Source organism: Acipenser ruthenus, chromosome 14 (genome assembly GCF_902713425.1).
Source record: "Acipenser ruthenus chromosome 14, fAciRut3.2 maternal haplotype, whole genome shotgun sequence".
Taxonomy (NCBI): Eukaryota; Metazoa; Chordata; class Actinopteri; order Acipenseriformes; family Acipenseridae; genus Acipenser; species Acipenser ruthenus.
The window spans coordinates 23,876,529-23,895,579 of NC_081202.1; the positions used below are offsets into that span (position 1 = coordinate 23,876,529).

General features: G+C 36.0%; 1 protein-coding gene across 3 annotated transcripts; it reads left to right on the plus strand.

Annotated features, from left to right (window-relative positions):
* The first annotated feature begins 269 nt into the window (after window positions 1-269).
* LOC117419785 (pleckstrin homology domain-containing family G member 7-like) lies at window positions 270-19,018 on the plus strand. 3 transcript variants are annotated; one of them, XM_058986175.1, is made up of 17 exons: window positions 270-468; window positions 1,131-1,810; window positions 2,307-2,329; window positions 6,786-6,904; window positions 7,873-7,913; window positions 8,052-8,147; window positions 8,347-8,496; window positions 9,344-9,439; window positions 10,780-10,878; window positions 11,408-11,521; window positions 12,228-12,402; window positions 13,920-14,035; window positions 14,152-14,242; window positions 14,330-14,409; window positions 16,527-16,680; window positions 18,016-18,113; window positions 18,551-19,018. In XM_058986175.1, the coding sequence occupies exons 2-17, from the start codon at window positions 1,175-1,177 to the stop codon at window positions 18,659-18,661; spliced, it is 2,199 nt and encodes a 732-aa protein (XP_058842158.1). In that variant the 5' UTR covers window positions 270-468; window positions 1,131-1,174; the 3' UTR covers window positions 18,662-19,018. The 3 variants fall into 3 exon arrangements, with proteins under 3 accessions (XP_058842158.1, XP_058842157.1, XP_058842159.1); XM_058986174.1 differs by having other exon boundaries at window positions 1,143-1,810; XM_058986176.1 differs by lacking the exon at window positions 270-468 and having other exon boundaries at window positions 477-1,810.
* The last annotated feature ends 33 nt before the right edge of the window (window positions 19,019-19,051 follow it).

The window sequence follows — 19,051 nt, forward strand, 5'->3', positions numbered from 1 at the left end:
GTTCAGTGAGTTGTTTGTATTGATGCTGTACCTTGTGCATCTTTATTATTACTTTAAAGTTGTATTTATTTATTTTTAATATTCTAGCGTGCATTGCATTATATATGTATGTGTATATATATGAAGAAGAATCGACAAAATTAAACCCCATTACATTCTCATATTTCGTGTTTTATTGTCACAGTAAAAGTTTTGTAATCAGTATGGTTGCGCAGGTCACCTTTACCACAGTTGTTGTTGTTGTTGTTGTTACAATATCGTTTTATTGAATCCCCACTATCTAGTAATTGATTATAAAAATAGTATCTGCAAAGCTATGATTAAACCACAGCTCCACATCTACACAACCTTTGTCTCTCTCAGGCAATTGAATGTAACTGACGAAGCTCCGTCAGCTTCTTGTGAACTTGGGTGTCGGGACAAGTTACATCTGCGGTTTCAGAAGTGGTGGAACTATTGAAGTTAACAGTAGGTTATCGTTTATTAATAGTATTAGCTGACGGTTTATTTATTTAGTAGCTACCGTAAGTTATTAACTATAAAACATGTATTGCAGGAAATGAAAGCTGCTTCGTCTCAGGAAAGGATACATTGTTTCTGCTAACTAATTTACAGACCGCGTTAGGCTATTGCTATAGTTTCACATATGATTCAAAGATTGAACTGAAAAGCTAACGTCAACAAAACATTTGTACCAGCGTGTTAAGAATGCGTACGGTATTTAAAATACATTAACAGTATAGTAATTGTAATGCGATAAAAACGTGTTTTTAATCACGTTTATTACTGTGAACAAGGTTCAAGTGTATGATTCAGAGTCGGACTACATTTGCAAACTTATCACTTCGTACAGTTCGTTTTGTTATCACTATACTTGTTTTGTTAACTAGTCTTCTATGTAAAATCAGCAGAAGAATTAATAAATCTGTTTAAGGACTGTACCTGGCTTATGAATCGTGAATATCGGATAATTTACTTGTATGGTAAATTGATCACGAAGCCATTCTTTTGTTTGCAGAAATGTCCACAGGCTACTGCGTAGGTTGGGTTAAAAGGCATGAATGGCAGGGCTACACACTTTGAAACAGGAAGGGAATGTCACAGTAATCCAAACCCTAACCAAATACTAGTTTGTTTTATAGGTCCCTGCATTGAATGCCTTTACTGAATCAATATGCAGCAGCCTGAGGACGTTCTTGAAAAAGCAGAGGGATTTGAAACAGAATTGGGGTGGACAGTCTTCACATGGCAGAAACAGAATGGTGGATTGGCAGGTCATTCCATTGCCGAAACCCAGACTGGTCCAGTTCACACAGAAGACAAGGAAACTCAAACCAGCTCTCCTATGATACAGAGATTACTGGATCAAGATGGGGCTGTCAAACCTTTTTCCCAGTTCGACAGACAAGCCCCTGCCAGGATTTCCACTTCCCCTACTTTAAGAAGAATGAGAAAAAGCATAAGGCGCCCACAACTGCAGCTGGACTTGTGGAAACTTGAGAGGCAGAGCAACATACCAGCTGACACAGCTAATGTTAGTGTCTCCCAGACAAACCTCCATGTTCCTGGGACTCATACATCATGTGTAAACAACCAACGGTCTCCTCTGGCCAGAGATGCCTCTTCCCCTGTGAACTGCAGTGAGGATTCAGCACAGGACTGTCTAGAAGGAATATCACCACCCCAAGAAAAGCAAGCTGGGGATTTTAATAATAAACTAGACAATGACCTTATTTATAACAGACCAAAATCTCATTCTGCAAGAAAAATAGGCAGTGGAAAATTTCACCCATCAAATGATTGCCATCAGGTAACTGTTTAACAGAAGATGTGGGTATGACAAATTATTTGCTTGCCATCCAAACAGTTTTACAAAAGCTAAAAAATACTCTTGGGTAATGTAAACAAAACAGGGCTGTCAAAGTGCACAGAGGGCTAAACTATTGAAGAATCTTATTGTAGTGTAAAATTGAACATGACTGTGAGACACTGCAGGAAAACTTTTCTTACCCTTAATCATGTTTCATCTCCCATGGCAGTAACCCATGATGAGATCTTTTGACACCCTGCTGTATTCATGGGGGGGGGGGGGGGGGGGGGGGGGAGAGCTTGTTGCAGTATTTATAAAGCATTTGCTAAGTGTGTAGAAACATTGTGAAATAATAATGCATCCACCCTTCATGGCTGAGCATAGCAAAACAAAACACGGGAAAAAAAATGTGAAAGGCTCATTTTGTTCCAACATTGTTATGTAATCATAATGCAATGGCCACCCTAATAGAAACCTTCTTATTATTTCTTTCCAGGTGACAGAATCAACCCAGAAAAGGTATGTGAGCAGGTAGCTTTTAGTAACAAAGGATTCCAATGTGTCATATGCAGTAGGTTAAGAGATTAACAACACTTGATAGGATTACATTCAAAATGCTGTCCGGTTCCCTTAGAAACAGAAACATGATTTTGCATGTTACAGTCCACTTTTAAAAATAACATTATTTTTATACAATCTGTAAAATAGGACATAATTAGAAACTTAGAAATATAGAATGTTATGCTCCTGTTTCTCAGTTTACAAACTGCAGTACTCAAACCCCCTGCCAACATGGGTTGTTTTCTGTCTTTTATCTCTAAGTAGCCTACTTTGTGGTTGCTAAATTCATGGAAGTATTTTTTACTATATGCTGTATGAATAATTTTCTTTACGACCACTAAAGGAACTGAGTAAAATGGTCTTTAGACAGTGTAGAGAAGGTCCAAACTGAAAGAGAATGGGTTATAATGGAAAGCTAGTCTTTATATGCAGCTGATCATAAGGAGGGAGTTTACAGTATACTATAGCTCTTCCACAACTGTAACTTATTATATTAAAGCCTTCTGCATGTAGTTGTGGTGGTGGCGGAGGTGGGGTGCTGCTGAGTGGGGGTAGTCAACCATCATTGACTGGGTGCAAACCAAGGTTGTTTTCTGGCAGTCTAAAATGCACACAAATCACAATCTAGTGCTTCCTACTGCACAATAGGGCCAGGCCTGCTAGCACAGAGAGTAAGAAAGGCGCATGTCAGCAACATTAATTGGGGGGGAGGGGTTCACACATTCTTTTTAAGAGAACCACTTATACAATTATAATAAAATGTGGTTACAGCATTCTTTACCACAAGTTTTTGACAGCATCAGAATCTTTGGATATATTGGGAAATGTGATGGTTTATTTGTCCTGTGTGTGTGTGTGTGTATGTATGTATATATATATATATATATATATATATATATATATATATATATATATATATTTCATTATCCTGCTTGTGTTGCACTGAGGCTTGTTGCTGTGTGTAAAGCTTGGAGAAACTCATTATCATTGGGTGATTAATGAGGCCTGTCTTGATTCATGGTAATGAATGCAATTAGTCTAAATTGTTAATTATTTTATTGTTATAATTATTATAGCTTCTCAAATAACATTCATCGTCCAGCGTTTCATCATTTTTTTTCAGATTGAAAAGGTGCTGTTTCTGTTACTTTGGACTTGGGTTTATTATTATTATTATTATTATTATTGTTATTATTATTATTATTATTATTATTATTATTATTATTATTATTATTTATTTCTTTATTTCTTAGCAGACACCCTTATCCAGGACGACTTACAATTGTTACAAGATATCACATTATTTCACATTATACATTATTTATTTATTTATTTATTTCTACATACAATTACCCATTTATACAGTTTGGTTTTTACAGGAGCAATCTAGGTAAAGTACCTTGCTCAAGGGTACAGCAGCAGTGTCCCAAACATCATATCACAAAAAGCTAGTAATCCTCTGTTAATTATAATTTATTGTGGGCTTTCTGGGGTTAAACATCTCTATTGAAAAGCGTTGAAACCAGTAGACTATATCAACCTTTACTTGCAAAATAGATTCAAAGAGAAAGTTATGCAAATATTTGCAATACTGGCCTTTCATTTTATGTTTAAGGAACAAATGTAATCAATGCAGTGAAACGACTTGGGAGGAGAGTGGAAACAATTGAACTGGACAATCAGTAAACTCCAAGCAAACTATCCTTGCCCTGTATTATTATTAGAGTGAAAGTTAAACATGTATGCAATCTCCCAGGGCAAAGGTATTTTATGTATTATTTAAACATATTTATACAGGAACACCTTAACGAGACACAGAATCAGCTTACATCTTTAAAAGGCTGTTAAAGAGCAGCTAGGTCTGGGTATGAACTACCAGAGTTAACTAATATAGCATTGTTCTTGTTTAGGTATCATTTTCTATTCCATTCATCACACCCTGTTGACATATTAAAACTCAGACGTTTAAAGAACATGTGTAGTCTTAACAGAGCTCGCAGAATCATGTCTAAGTGCAAAACATATAAATATGGAGATTGTGAGAATGCTGTTATGCTAATGAAAAGTTAGATTTAAGTCTTGGTTATTACACCTTTGAGCCTCTTTGGAAACAGTCTTGTTTAGAGCAGTTTGGCATTAGATGAAGATAATTGTATTGTCAACTAACGTTAAGTTTTAATCAGTAGCAGTGAGACGTCAAGATAAAGTGAAACAAAGTTCTGATAGCCAGTCTGTTAGTGTCTGGACGTTATTAGATAGTTGTTTGGGGAAATACTTGCAGTGAAATGCAATGCAGTTCTTGAAACCCTTAAAGCCTTGAATGCCGTTGTGATGTTTTGACAAAATATTGTTCTCGAAACAGTGAGGGACAAGCAAGGTGTTCCACACAAAGGGTCAGAAAACAATCCTATTGTTAATATTTATCAGTTGGCAATGACATAACGTCTTGGTTTGTAACAGTCAATAAACATAGATTTCATCTGATATTGTTAGATTTATTTTAGAGAGAATAGTAGATGGCAGGAAGTGATATATGATGTTTAACTTTTTATTCTATGTATTTAAAAAAAATGTATACTTTGCTGTGTAGTAGATATCAACATGTTTTAAAATGTATACAGTTATTAGGCTTCATTGTGTGATATATGCTGTTATTAAAATGTATAAATGTAGACTGTTTTTATTCTAACTGAACATGCAAATCCCCAACAACAGGAATATGAAGAAGTGGGTTACTTTAGAGGTTTATACATACATACTATAGATGAAGGCCATGATAATCTACTTTTTCATGGTACCAGTAGCTCAAATGTTGTATTTACAACTATTTGCATATGTCCATGACTTTAAACAATCAATCAAAAGATATTCAGTAGTGCTAAAAAAAAAACCAAAACAAAACAAAACAAAAAAACATTAGTAATAAAAGTATGTTAACGTTTAGAGGATATACTGTATATCTGTCAATGTCTTCTATAATATAGGTGTGTGTTTGAGCAGGGTGCATAATCATGGTTGTGGAACACTTGTATTGGAAAAACAGATTTAAGTTTTTTGCACCTGCATTTTCTTTAGCTGTGTCACTGTGTCAAATCCTATAGTGGGTGTCTTTAAGTTGAATAATGTTTATTTAGAAAGATCTAGGTTTGTGGTTAAGCAAACATTAACTCCACAACTGTTTTGTATCTGACCAGATATGCTTCACTTGTTATTGCCAATATATTTTCTACCGTGCTCCGTTGCTATGTAACAGCTTATGTATGCTTATATTTAATATTCATGTTACATTTTTTAGCATTATGGAAACACACTTAACAACCTTTTGTTGCACTGGATTTTCTATACCAACTTATCTTCTTTTTATGACGTGTAAATAAAGTTTGCTTAAACTTGAAATCCATTAAACTGTCAAAATCAGGCTCATAAGAAAAGGCTTTATATGTGCTCAGGTGCTCAGTTGCCATGTTAGCAAAATCTCGCAAAATTGTTGTGACATTTCAAACAAAGCCATAAAGCTTTGGAAAAGCTTTGAATGCTATATTTCTGGAAGGATTTACAGACAACATGTGACATTACCATCAGTTCTCCCAAAGTAGATTTGATTATTTTTTTCTTAACTTTAAAAAGACCCACATTGGTGTCTTTCTTGTATAGTACCTTGTTTTAATATGCCACTGGAACCAAGTTGGAAAACAATTCTGCTTGTTTCCATCTTTAGAAAACAGGTTTAAACTGGGAGTTTGTGAGCTGGTTAGAATTGAGGGCTCTCCCCCAGTATGATAAATAAAGTTACCTCAGTAAAAACAAATCATGTTATTATATAGAAATATTGGACAGGAGTTAAATCATTTAAAAATGGCAACTGTCATATGTGAAACATCTGGTTGCAGATTGGCTTGTAGACTGTAGATGGGACCAGATTGAGTTTTACAGCCATCACATATTGTTGAGAATACTACAATCACAACTAAATTGTCACAGGGTTTATCTGATTAATATTAACTGTATTTAGAGTGGAGAGCTTTGCTGTTTAAAAACACCTTATTGGCTCCTCACACAATGATGTCATTCATTGGTGTATAGATATAGTTAGCTGAACTAAAGATAGCAATTGAAAGTAAATGTATCATCAGATCTTCTTATCTTGATCTTAGTTTGTTGTTACAGCAGTAACTATAGTATTCATGCCAAGAGGCATTCAGAAAAACAAGACAAATGTGAGCTTCAAATTATTTTTGTGCACTATTTTGATATGAGAGAAGAAGATCTGTAGTCATATGCAAGTCATGACAACATTGTTCTGTTAATGTTTTTTAAATAATCCTGTATGTTAACAACCAGTACATACTGGCAGTCAAAAACACCCGACTATTGAGCAGTGATCCAAAGTAACTCCTTTGTTATGTTCCCACAGAATGCAGGAACGGCGACGCAGCTCTGTTGTGGTGAGTTTGCCTGGACTCGATGTATCTCCTGGGGACTTGTTTGTCTCAGATGGGGCAGCGGACTATCTGAGCCGTTCAACTTTATCAGGTAAGCATTTAACTGCAAAACAGCTGCACAATAAGCACATTTAAAATGCAATTGAGAAATACTAGCATAACCTGACTACCACTTCAGCTTAATAAATGAATTATTATGACATTACAAGAGTCCACAGGATGTAGACTAGTGTTTCACAACAAAGCAGCTTCCATATATTATCTTCAGCAGCTTAGTCACCAGGTGTCCATATTATGAAAAAGCTCAAAGTATATCTTATTGGTACACGTACCCCTGCAAAGTGTAACCACATGTTTTGAAGATATAGGGTCTGACTTTGAAAGCATTTTACTCTAAATAGTAAATTACTAGTTGTTTTTCAACTGTTTAAAGTTACAAAACTAGAAATACTTTAATTAAGTCAGTTTTGTAAGTAAGGTGATTTATTTTTCATTTTGTAGTTTGACATGGTGGCTTTTTCTTTTTTACCTGTTGAAAAATGTAGTAATTTACACTTTAGAGCTAAAATCTTAGAAAATGTGTCTAACAGTCTTAAGTACCCCTTTTAAAGATTTTAACCAGCAGCAGAGTAGATGAGGGCTTTGCAGGTTTCAAGTGCACACTGTGTTAATCTTGCTGTATTTGTGCTTCTGTCTGGTAACATCTTTTTTTTTTCAATGAATGTGAATGAAATATAATGTCTCCTTGTGCTGTACTGATGAAATATAGTCCAAGGGCCAAAATGCAAGTAAATGCCCAACTGCATTTTTTGCTTCAAGTAAAGTGTAGCTTGGTCTTATTCCTCTTGTTCTTTTAATAGATAGCTGGGAAGGAACGCAATAGGAAGGGTCACATCCATAACCTTTTGGTTTCTAAACAGCAATTCAGGACAAAATGTCATTATTCTTTCTTTTTTTGTCTGTTTCTGAATTGGTACCATTTTTGTCATCACAGCTTTAAAGTAAATCCGTTATCTTTGTAAACAGTGAATGCATTATTGCATTTGTATTTTGTTCCAGATACCAAGAAATCCAAATGGCCTTTTTTGAAACGAGGGACAGTAAGTGACTTTAATTCCTAAATCTGTAAATCCTTAATGAAAGTAATGAGCTAGTTTGTGAGACAAAAAAGAAAAGAAAACAGTCACTAGGACTGATACACCGAATCTCATTTTTATGTGAGTAATTTTTTCTTATAGAGTAAAGACAAGCTAAAGTTATTGTCAGACGTGGAGAAGTGTCTTTCATCTATACAGATCCAGGATTGGAGACTCTGCGATTTTCAAAAGTACAAGGTACTGGACTTACTCTTATCATATACCTGGTCTTTGCTAAGGTTTACTGTATGTACTGTAAGCCTTGTACTGTATTGCAAATTAAAAGGTAAATCTTGAATACAGTATTAATCCTTATATGAAATATGCCGTTTTATTTTTAAAATACTTATTTTTTAGAAGCAACGTTTTTAGATTAGATTATTATTTTGTCTAATAGGATAAAACCCTGGCTGAGTTTTTGGCGGTTCGGCACCCCAATGTTGAGCTGCAGAACTGCCAACATGGCTATAAAAGAGAGGAAGCGGTGTGGGAGCTTTTTACCAGCGAATGCGTTTACTTTCTCGACCAGCTGATGGTGCTTAAAGAGGTAAAAGTGTATTTATCTTCACTCAGTAACTGCCCAAAACAGTACAATTGGTATAGCTGCAGGAGGCTGTGTGGTCCAGTGGTTAAAGAAACGGGCTTGTAACCAGAAGGTCCCTGGTTCAAATCCTACCTCAGCCGCTGACTCATTGTGTGACCCTGAGCAAGTCACTTAACCTCCTTGTGCTCCGTCTTTCGGGTGAGATGCAGTTGTAAGTGACTCTGCAGCTGATGCATAGTTAACACACCCTAGTCTCTGTAAGTCGCCTTGGATAAAGGCGTCTGCTAAATAAACAAATAATAATAAAAGAGGTAGAAAATACAGTAGCGCAAAGCTAGTGGCTGTTTCTAAAACCTCACTACAGTAATTTAGCTTTTAGGAGTCTTTTCAGAAGCCGTCCCCATGGTTGAAAAGGGAAATTAGTTAGTGGTAAATAATGATCTAAGTACTAATAGCAATTGAGAATAGGGGTGTGCTGATACTCGTATTTTCTGAATAATTACCTTTAAGAGTATTTGTCAGCAGGTATTAAATAAATGAAAACACACCTATTTATTAAAACCAGAAACTCAATAATTGCATAAACAAGGGAAACTGAGGGATGGCATTGTTTTATGTTGAGCAATTAATGCGTTTTATTCCGTTCAATTAATACCTAACAACTTCAGATTTCTTACAGGTATTTACTTGGAAAATCTGAGTTTCGGCACACACCAAATAGAGAATTTTACACAACTAAGGATAGGATATTAAACTGGGAAGAAATAAAAAATATGGAGATGGTATCAAATACCTACAATATGGAAAAAACTGAAAAATAAAAGTTGAAATGTATATTTATACTATGCAGGTTTTCCTGAGCACCCTAAATAGCCTGCAAAGCAGTGACTGCCTTCTTGATGTTGACGTGTGGAGACTTTTTGCAAATCTGAACGAGTTGTGTCTGGTAAGGAGAGATTTTCCCACAGTTGTGCAGAAACCAAACAAAACAAAACAAAAAAAAACAGAGAAACAATTAGTCACCAGCATCAATGTTTTTGTTTCTCTAGCCTGACCGGTTTTCTGACACTTGTTTTGAAATCGGTTGCTTTGTTATCATTTATAGGGTATGGCAAAACACTTTAGTTGTCAGTTTTTCTTGAAATTACACATGCTGCAAAGCCGGCTCAACTCTGCGGCCTGATTTTTTCAGTGTTTTGAGACATGAGCATTTAAGTTAAGTTCTGAATCTGAAGTTTAGGAGGAGGGACCTCCAACACATGTCATTTACCTATTGTTATTAACCAGACAGATAATCTTTGAGGTTTACATGAAACTTTTAATTAAGTAAAATTGTTGGGTATTCATTGTCTGTATATTTTAAACTGTCATTTTGTTTGATATTTATTGGTTTCTGGCAGTATAAGCCTGGAGTACAGGATTTATATGCCTGACATGACCAACATGAGACCTGTGTCTCTCTGGTTCTTTGGTCTGTAGTTGTTGGCTTATTAACTGTCCTCCCCTCTTGCATGTACACTCTCAGGGGCCACACCTTTAGTTGCTGTGCTTCCTCATTGGTTTTCTAAAGGAGATACACTGAATAGAAACGTTAATCAATGTATTTATTTATTTTTCTTTCTTGTGAATTCAGTGCTCACGAAATGTGTGGGATGACTAATTGTGACAAATTGTATGGCTTTTAGAAGAGGTTGCAGGAGGCCCTGTAGCTTTTGGAAAAAACTGGCTGTTCTTTTGGGGGTTTTTAGAAATGTAGAATTGCATCACATTTAAGGTGTATAGCGAAAGCATTTACATATTTAGGAAGATTGTGACCTTATAAGCCAGTGTTGAACACATCACCTCTGGGGGTTAAATGTTGTCAGAATAAATACCATTAAACCACTAAATTGGAAAGCCAGCACTGTCTTGATTCTCATAACGTATGAAGAAATATAGTAACCAGTCATCCAGTAATAATATGTTAGCATTATTTCAAACTTGAGCACGATTGTGGAAGACTGCAGCTGCCATGTTATTGTTCTGAATGTTGTTCAGGCAGTACTGCCATCAGAACGGCCTTGTGGAATCAGGTTTATTGACAGATACTGGGCATGGCTTCCATGTCAGGTGCAGATACTGTATTAAACATAGCTAAGGGCTTACGCAATGTCCTCAGCATTGTGTGTCAAGATATTTTTGAAAAATAGATAAAAGTTTTGCTTAGGGTAATGACTGGGAATAGCTTATAGTTATATACAAATGTGTCTTATCTTGCGTGTAAATTTCCATACCGTTTCTTTCCAGGTGAGCTTCAGTTTCCTGACCAGCCTTTTAAAGGGAATCAATGACTCCTGGGCAAATGTAGACAAAAGTATGACGTCTTTGGAGACATTACTAACCAAGGCAAGTGCTCTACAAGTTTGTCCTGCAATACTAGGTCTAATAACGTCTAATTAAATTCTACAAACCACTGCATTACCACGTGAATGACATATGTAAAGCTCCTTTCTCCAACAGCTTGTGATCAATCCTTATCTGTCTGTTATGCATCTAGATATTATTATTATTATTATTATTTATTTCTTAGCAGACGCCCTTATCCAGGGCGACTTACAATCATAAGATAATAATCATGAGGATTGTCTGGGTTACTGTGATGTGATGTTAAAAGATGTATTTCAAAACTATAAACACAATTCTCAGAGCATCAGTTTTAGTGATTATTTACCAGGAAAAACACACCAAAATGATGCACGTATTGCTATGGGACTTAAATTGGAAATGTGTATTTCATCAACATCATCACTGTCTTTCTAATGAAAATGCAGTCAATTGGGAAACTCCATCTGGCTTGTTCCAACATTTAATTTCCAGCTCAGTAACTAGGTTACAGACTGCTACTGATAAATGGTGTCCTCTTTTTGTATTCCAGCATTTCAAAGAAAGTGTTTGTCACTGTCAGCAGAAATACTGCCTCAACTACTCCTCTGCTGTCTTTTACCTCGACAGTCTGAAGCAAAGAGAAGATTTTGGGACGTATCTGAAGGTAACTTTCTTTAATACCACACTTTGTTAAGAAAATAAAATGTTTAAGAATGCCTTTAGGTACCAATACTGTGGTGCCATGCAAAATTCAATCTTTTAGTCTTTGAAAGTACTACCTCCTAAATCCTATTATATTTTGTCAGTGACTGTTAGTGAGTTCCCATCCACAGTTTATAGAGCATGTGAAGAAATAACTCACACCAAGCAAAACATTAGTCTTTCAAATGATTGTAATGCATGTAATCATAAAATATGCTATTGCTGTATTGTGCTATGTGGAATCAAAAACTATAATGTACTAAGGGGTCAATTTGATTATTCTATACCCCACCAAGGTAAACCACCTTTTACAGCAGCAGAGAATTCCCGTGAGTTTCATCAACCACTTATTTTTAAGGGTAATCCCAGGACAACCAAGGATAGTTACAATTCAGGGTGCTGTAAAATGCTCCAAAAAAAATCCACCTGTGGCTTATCAGGTTGGGGTTCACGTTGATCAGATTGCCCCCTACTACTATGGAATACTAGATAATAAAAACATTACGTCAAGGATATCAAACTTTATTTGTTTCCCTCTAACGTATTTTTAACTGTAATATACATTGTCCTTCTCAAAAAGCTTTTTTTTTATCTGAAAAATAATTGTTCACAGTATTTTTTTAAAATTTTGTAAGCCCTAGCTGACGTGACTGCTTTCTCCTCGACAGTGGTGCGAGCGGAATGAGCAGTGCAAGCGATTACACTTGTCTGACATGCTGGTGGCGCCAATGCAGAGGTTCACCCGCTACCCTTTACTTCTCAAGAACATTTGGAAAAGAAGCACCAGCGAAGAAGAGAAGATTGCACTCCAGTATATCATCAAACTAGTTGAGGGTTCCATACGTAAGTGTTGCACAGCATTTCAAACATGATGGATCATTGATAATCCTTTTATGACTTTTGCAGTTTATGCACTTTTTTATCTTTGATGAGAAACCTGAATGCTTCAGGTAAGTAAAATGCTTTTAAACTTCCAGCTTGTAAGGCCACCAACGTGGTTGTTTTGCAGCCATAACACAAAAAAAACCCCAACAAAAAATAACAATTAAAAATCTGCTTTTTCCCTACTGACGACTGGAAAGATCAGTTTGACCACAAGTCACAAAACAGTGTAACTGGAAAAGATCAGTTTGTCCAAGAGTTGTTTTTGAAATTGTGAGATCAAATACTTCCTTGTCATCCTGAAATATTACTTACTGCATGGGAAGCCATTCTTCAGGTACATTTGAGGATTTGGGAGCCACGATGCTGTTTAATGAAACCAGCTGAGTAAACAGTAGAGCTGTGTTTGTATGTTTATTTAGCAGACGCCTTTATCCAAGGCAACCTACAGAGGCTAGGGTGTGTGAACTATGCATCAGCTGCAGAGTCACTTACAATTATATCTCACCCAAAAGACGGAGCACAAGGAGGTTAAGTGACTTGCTCAGGGTCACACAATGAGTCAGTGGCTGAGGTGGGATTTGAACCGGGGACCTCCTGGTTACAAGCCCTTTTCTTTAACCTCTGGACCACACAGCCTCCTATGTGCTGCATCAGTGGGTAAATACCCTGCTGCCTTGGAAATATATAGTCACTGATAGGACTGTGGGACAATACACTTGTGCACCATTTTCAAGAGTTATTTCACTCCTGGTAGGTGTGTGGTCTCCTCATCATAATGAGAATGCTATCTGACCGGAATGATTCTGTTAAAAAGTAAAATTATTACAAACACTGGAATGATACATGTAAAATAAATGCTACATAGGAGTTCTAATTTGAGGGTTTTACACAATAAAGCCTGATTTCTACCAATCAGTGGGAATTTTTAATTTAGGGTTTAACCCAATTTTACCAGATAATGGTGTAAACTAACCTGACAATGACAAAGATATTTCCTTTTTTAATATGTGTAAGCGTCCAATGTATGATAGGACCCAATTTTACGCAGCTCCGCCCCCGAGTCTGTTTGGTAATAAAGACAGATTAAGGGGTCCATGTGTAGGGTGAGTCATGGTTTGAGTTTGTGTCGCTGATCTTGGCTTACTGGTCAGGCACCCAGCAAATCCAGGCGGAGGCTTTTTTTGCTGAGCCTCTACCTCCAGGGTTCAAATACTTGGTAAAACAAATTGACTTAATTAAATCTAAATCAACCCCAAATATACATGTAATATGCGTTTTTAAACCTGAAAAAGAGTAGAACTTGAAAATCAATCCACTCACGTGTTGATATAAGGGATCAAAAGCTGCATTTCATTTGGTACCTTCTCACAATCCATAACCACCTACTCCATGTGTGTGGTTTAACATGTATTGTATGCATTTTGAATTGTTATGCAGCACTGTTCACCCTTGCTTGTGTCCTGTTGGTTATTTAGAAGACCTTGAAGGTAAAGTGAAGTGGCTCCACAACTTTCAGACAGTCCAGCAACTGCAAGAGATGATTGTCTGGCCTCCGGTTTGGGAACGGGATAAAAGGGCCTTTATCCCTGATGTAAGTCTATCTATTTGAGAAAAGATTTTGTTTTACTTAAGATACATTATTTTTTACATGCATATCACACAAAAATGCTAATAAAACATAACTTACAGGCATGTTTGTGCCCACAGAATTTGAAACATGTGTTTAAACAAACCAGTCTGGAAAACCTCATATCTTCAAACCAAAATCTTTTACATGAAGGAAGATTGAATCTGACAGGTAGGTGTTGCATTTGGAAGGGCAGTTGCTGACAATGGCTGCAAAATCAATTAACTACGAGATAAATTATACCTTATTATTTTGCAGGAAGTACAAAGGTCCAGGAGGTATATTTGTTCCTGTTTGATGATTTTCTGTTGATTACCAAGAATAAACGCAGTAAAAAGGTAAGAACCTAGTCAATACTTTTTTATTTTATTTGTGAATGTGTTTAATAACTGAGATTTATCATTCCCTTCCTTGTTTGGTTTTATTTTAAATACAATATACTCAGGTTCAGAAACTTTTGTCTATTTGACTTGCAAGAACAAACAAGACAAAATGCACTGTAAGGGTATAGTGTACAATTTAGTCATGCTACTGTATTTGGGTTTATGAGCTTTTCATTTTTTATCTTACCCAATTACCTGCATGTCGAGCATCACTAAATAGTCACACTCAATGTGTAAGACATTGTTTATTGTTTTACCTTATGGAAATGTTCAAAGTCAAAGTCAATCTATATTTAGAGCACACTTCAATACTGACTTTTTGTTTTGATTGAATACTGAAATTTGGAAATTAATTTATTTTATTTTCAGCATCATGGGCTAGCTGTGTTGAGATAGGGTCCGTGTTGCTGTGCGTGTGAGGCACTACCTTATTCTTCAAAATGACTTGTTATGTAAAACTAGAAATGTGTGTTTCAGAGAACAAAACCAAAGTATACCCAGTCACAACAGTGCGTTTGTTCACAATTTCACTTTCTGTATAATCTGAAAGGTTTCAGGAGATAAACCATTTATTGTGTGGCAGAAACAGGAAGGTGGTGCAGTCCATGTTGCTTTCACATGTGTGAGTACATGGTAATGTATAAATTGTCCCTTACCTGCAAAAATGGGCAAAACTGCATTTTTGCCTATTTTCAGATTAAGTTAAAAATGAAATGCTAAAATAGCAAACCTGAATCCCTGATGATCGGGGGGATATGAAGAGGCTAATGGGACAGAATCCCTGATAATCACGGAGATATGAGGAGGCTAATGGGCACTTTCGCCATTCTTGCATTAGCATGTGTTTGAAACAGTAACATGCAAAGTAAAAAAGGCAAAAGTGGTACTTCCTGTTTACAAAATCCTTAGACCAGCATGGCAACCGCTATCAGGAGCATGCTGCTACTTGTTATACACACTTTGCAACAAAAGACTATTTAGTTGTATTGCCATGTTTTCAAAAAGAAACATATCAATCAATCAGTCTTTATTTTATATAGCGCCTTTCATAGTGGACCACCATCACAAAGCGCTTTACAAGATGTAATAACAAAAAGAAAATCCATAATACTTTAAATACAGAGAAATGCACAATACGTGATATACAGTTAAAAAAAAACATAAATATCACTATTATAACACATTTATTTTCGGAAAAAAATAAGGTATATAAATGATGGACATTGACGAAATGTTTTTTGTTTCTTTTTAATCACTCGATCATTCATCCTTGACCATGACACGCTAGAGTGACTATGACTGAAGCATATGCACTTAATCACCTAATTAGTGAGATAGTGGGACACTGGATATGGAGTGATTTCAGCTGTTGAATTGCAAGCTTGAATAAAAGCAATAAAGAAAATCACAGAAAAAAAAACAATATGCCACGTCTGTCAAGAGAGCAGTGCCTTCGTGCAATCGGCATGTTGGAGGCTGGACTAGGGCAGCGTACTGTGGCTCGCCATCTTGGGTGCTCACAGCCAGCAATTTCAAACTAGACACACTCTGTCAATGACAGGCCAGAAACTGGGAGACCAAGAGTCACCCACCTGCCCAAAATCGACAGATCATTTTGCAGCATGTTCGTGATGTCAATTGTTAATTAGTACAATAATAAGAAAGTCACTGCATCTGCTCTAAAACAGTTGTCATTTTTCGATCACATCTAGTGAATTTTATCCAAATATATGTGACAAGTTTCTTTTGATGCTCAAATATAAGTGATACGTTTCTTTTGATGCTCATTATATTAACATTACAAATATATCATAAGCAGAGCAACGCTGCAGCACGGTTGTTTTCAGTGGCATAGACACAATCCTTTACAGATCAGGAAAGTCCAATGTGATCATTAACCTCAAGGAAAAGTAAAAATAAAACTGACCACAAATGCAAAAAGGGCAATGCTGTAAATAGTCAGTGATTTTTCATGCATTTTAGCAGTTTTGTCCTAGTAGCAGGTAAGGGATGAATTATGAATAATATTTCTCAAGGCTCATCATCAAGGTTTCTTTCTTTTCACCTTACAGAAATCTGTGAGCTCTGAACAAGCTACTTTGTGCCCACCAGTAAATCAAGAACTACAGACGATGCTCAAAGACGGTGGCACTTTCCATGTTGTTGACCAGCCAATTTCACTGGATAGAGTGCTGGTAAAAAACATTGATCAACTGAATGCAACAGGTAAAACAGACCTAGTTAAAGAGTAAGTAGCAGGGTTCCGAAAAAAAATAGCATTACACATCCCCACGTGTTGCTACAACTGTTTAAATAACATACCTGTAATTTTTCTTTTCATTGTTAACATCCTGACAACTTTTTACACTTTTAACTTTAAAGTCTATTTCGAAGCTCTTTTCAAAGTGGCCACTAGAGCAGATATTGTAAGGATTATTGCCCACATTGTCAAACACGTAACAATCCATGATGTGGTACAGAACAGAAAAGCCAGAACACTTGTTACATTTTTTTTTTAATTGCTTTTCCTGCAGTGTTTTAGAGGACAGATCTCAAACCCCAGTGCACTAGAGCAGCCATTTTGAAAAGAGCTTTGAGACTTTAAACTTGTAAGTGTAAAAAGTTGTCAGGATGTTAACAATGAAAAGAAAAATTATAGGTATGTTATTTAAATAGTTGTAGCACCACGTGAGGACGTGTAACGCTATATTTTTCAGAACTGTGGCTGCAGTGTCCCACAATCATATATCATTCTCTATCAAGTCTTTGGTGTCCAGTTACAACTTCATCTCGAAACAGACTGTGTTGACAGATTGCTTACATTGCCCAAAGAGTTTCTGCTCCTGAGACACACAGGCACCTAGTGCAGAAGTAGGAGGTACTGAATAGCGTTTATAAGGTATTTTGTAGCTCATACTGTATACCAAATTATAGCTTTTCATTTTTTGGGAATCCGTATTCGTGAAAGGTTAATTATTACCTATGTGTGTGTTCACACAGTGGAAGTCATTTAGCAGCCAGCTGTAATGTGATAAAGTCACAAAGACATACGTGCTGTGAAATTCTAGATAGATATATTTATCTTCTTATCACATGCAGTGAATTAGATCATGGTTCTCCCCAGAGCACGACTTATTTAGTAACTGTTGACTGTTGGACTAAATTACAGGTAAGCAGACAAGGAGTGCAAAACTACAGGCCTTTATTATATATTGCATTGGTAAAAAGAGGGACGTGCGTCTTTGTTTGCAGAATAAGATCCCTGCTGTAGATAATCCATTGAAACACATCTGTACTAACTGGCATGCTCCTGAGAAAGCGATCTTGCAAGCCTAGAAATGCTGTTGAACCCAAGACTGCACCAAGGAATGGCACACTATACTTAAAGAAGACTACTATAATACCACAGTGAGCGTCTGCTTTGCGTAAGGCAAAGGGCGGAGCCACATATTTTAATGGCAGAATTTCCTCACCACCTTAGTTACTAGCCCAGATCTATTTTGTGTGTTGTTTTTTTGCTGCTGTACATTCCACTAACTTGTTTTACTGATTTATTTCTAGGCTGTGGATTACGCAATGCTTTTATTGTAATGCATCAAAACCGATACCAGCAATGCATAGGAGTTTTCATTTTGCAAGCACAAACAGAATCTAGCAAGGTAAAATGTGGTGTTGTTATTATTATTATTATTAGTAGTAGTAGTAGTAGTAGTAGCAGTTATTATCTACATCCAAAATGTATTTTTAGATATCTATTTTAAATAAATCAACCCAACTACTTTACATCTTCCCTGGCAGCATATTAAACTATGGGTTCTGCTGCTTATAGTATTGGTTGGAACCCGACACCATTCAAGCAAATTATTTGTAACCAATATTTATTTTCATTTTTACATTTGTTTCAATTGTAACCTCATTCAAGACTGGGCCAGATCATCTACAGAACAAATGACTTAAAAGGACAAACAAATGTGTATTGTTGCTGCTTTCTTCATGGATTATGCAATTATAGTATATCTTTGTTGACATCGGTTTCACAGGGATTTCGTCAATTATTTACTTTGAAAATAAAAAGATTTATATTTTAATTTTCCAGAAAGCTTGGATTTTGGAAATAGAAAAAGCAGCTGAGGCACTATCAAGGTCTGAAACTCGGAAACCAATGAGTAAGAATTCCCCCTCCTGGCTTGAGTCTTCACAGATTTAACAGGCGTGATTAGATCCAGTTCAGACCTGCCAAGACCTTACATGGGAAGATAAAAAAATGTAATTTAGTTTTGTGAGGGTGTTGCTTTGTCTTTGTAATATTGTATTAGTTTTTGTTTTTTTTTAATAAATGCATTTATTATTTTTAAAGCCATATGCAACTTCGGTTTAAGTTTGCCATTCAGAATATTTTATTTATTATTATTTATTTTTTTTAATTCTTTTTTTTTGTTTTATTTATTTTCTTTAACAACAACACATCCGATTTACAAATACTGAATAGAGGAATCTCTAAAGAAAGGACCATGTCAGTGACTGGGTTTGAATGTGGCTTAGATAAAAAGAAAAAGTAACAGTATCCAACCAAAAAATAAATAAATACAGACAGTAC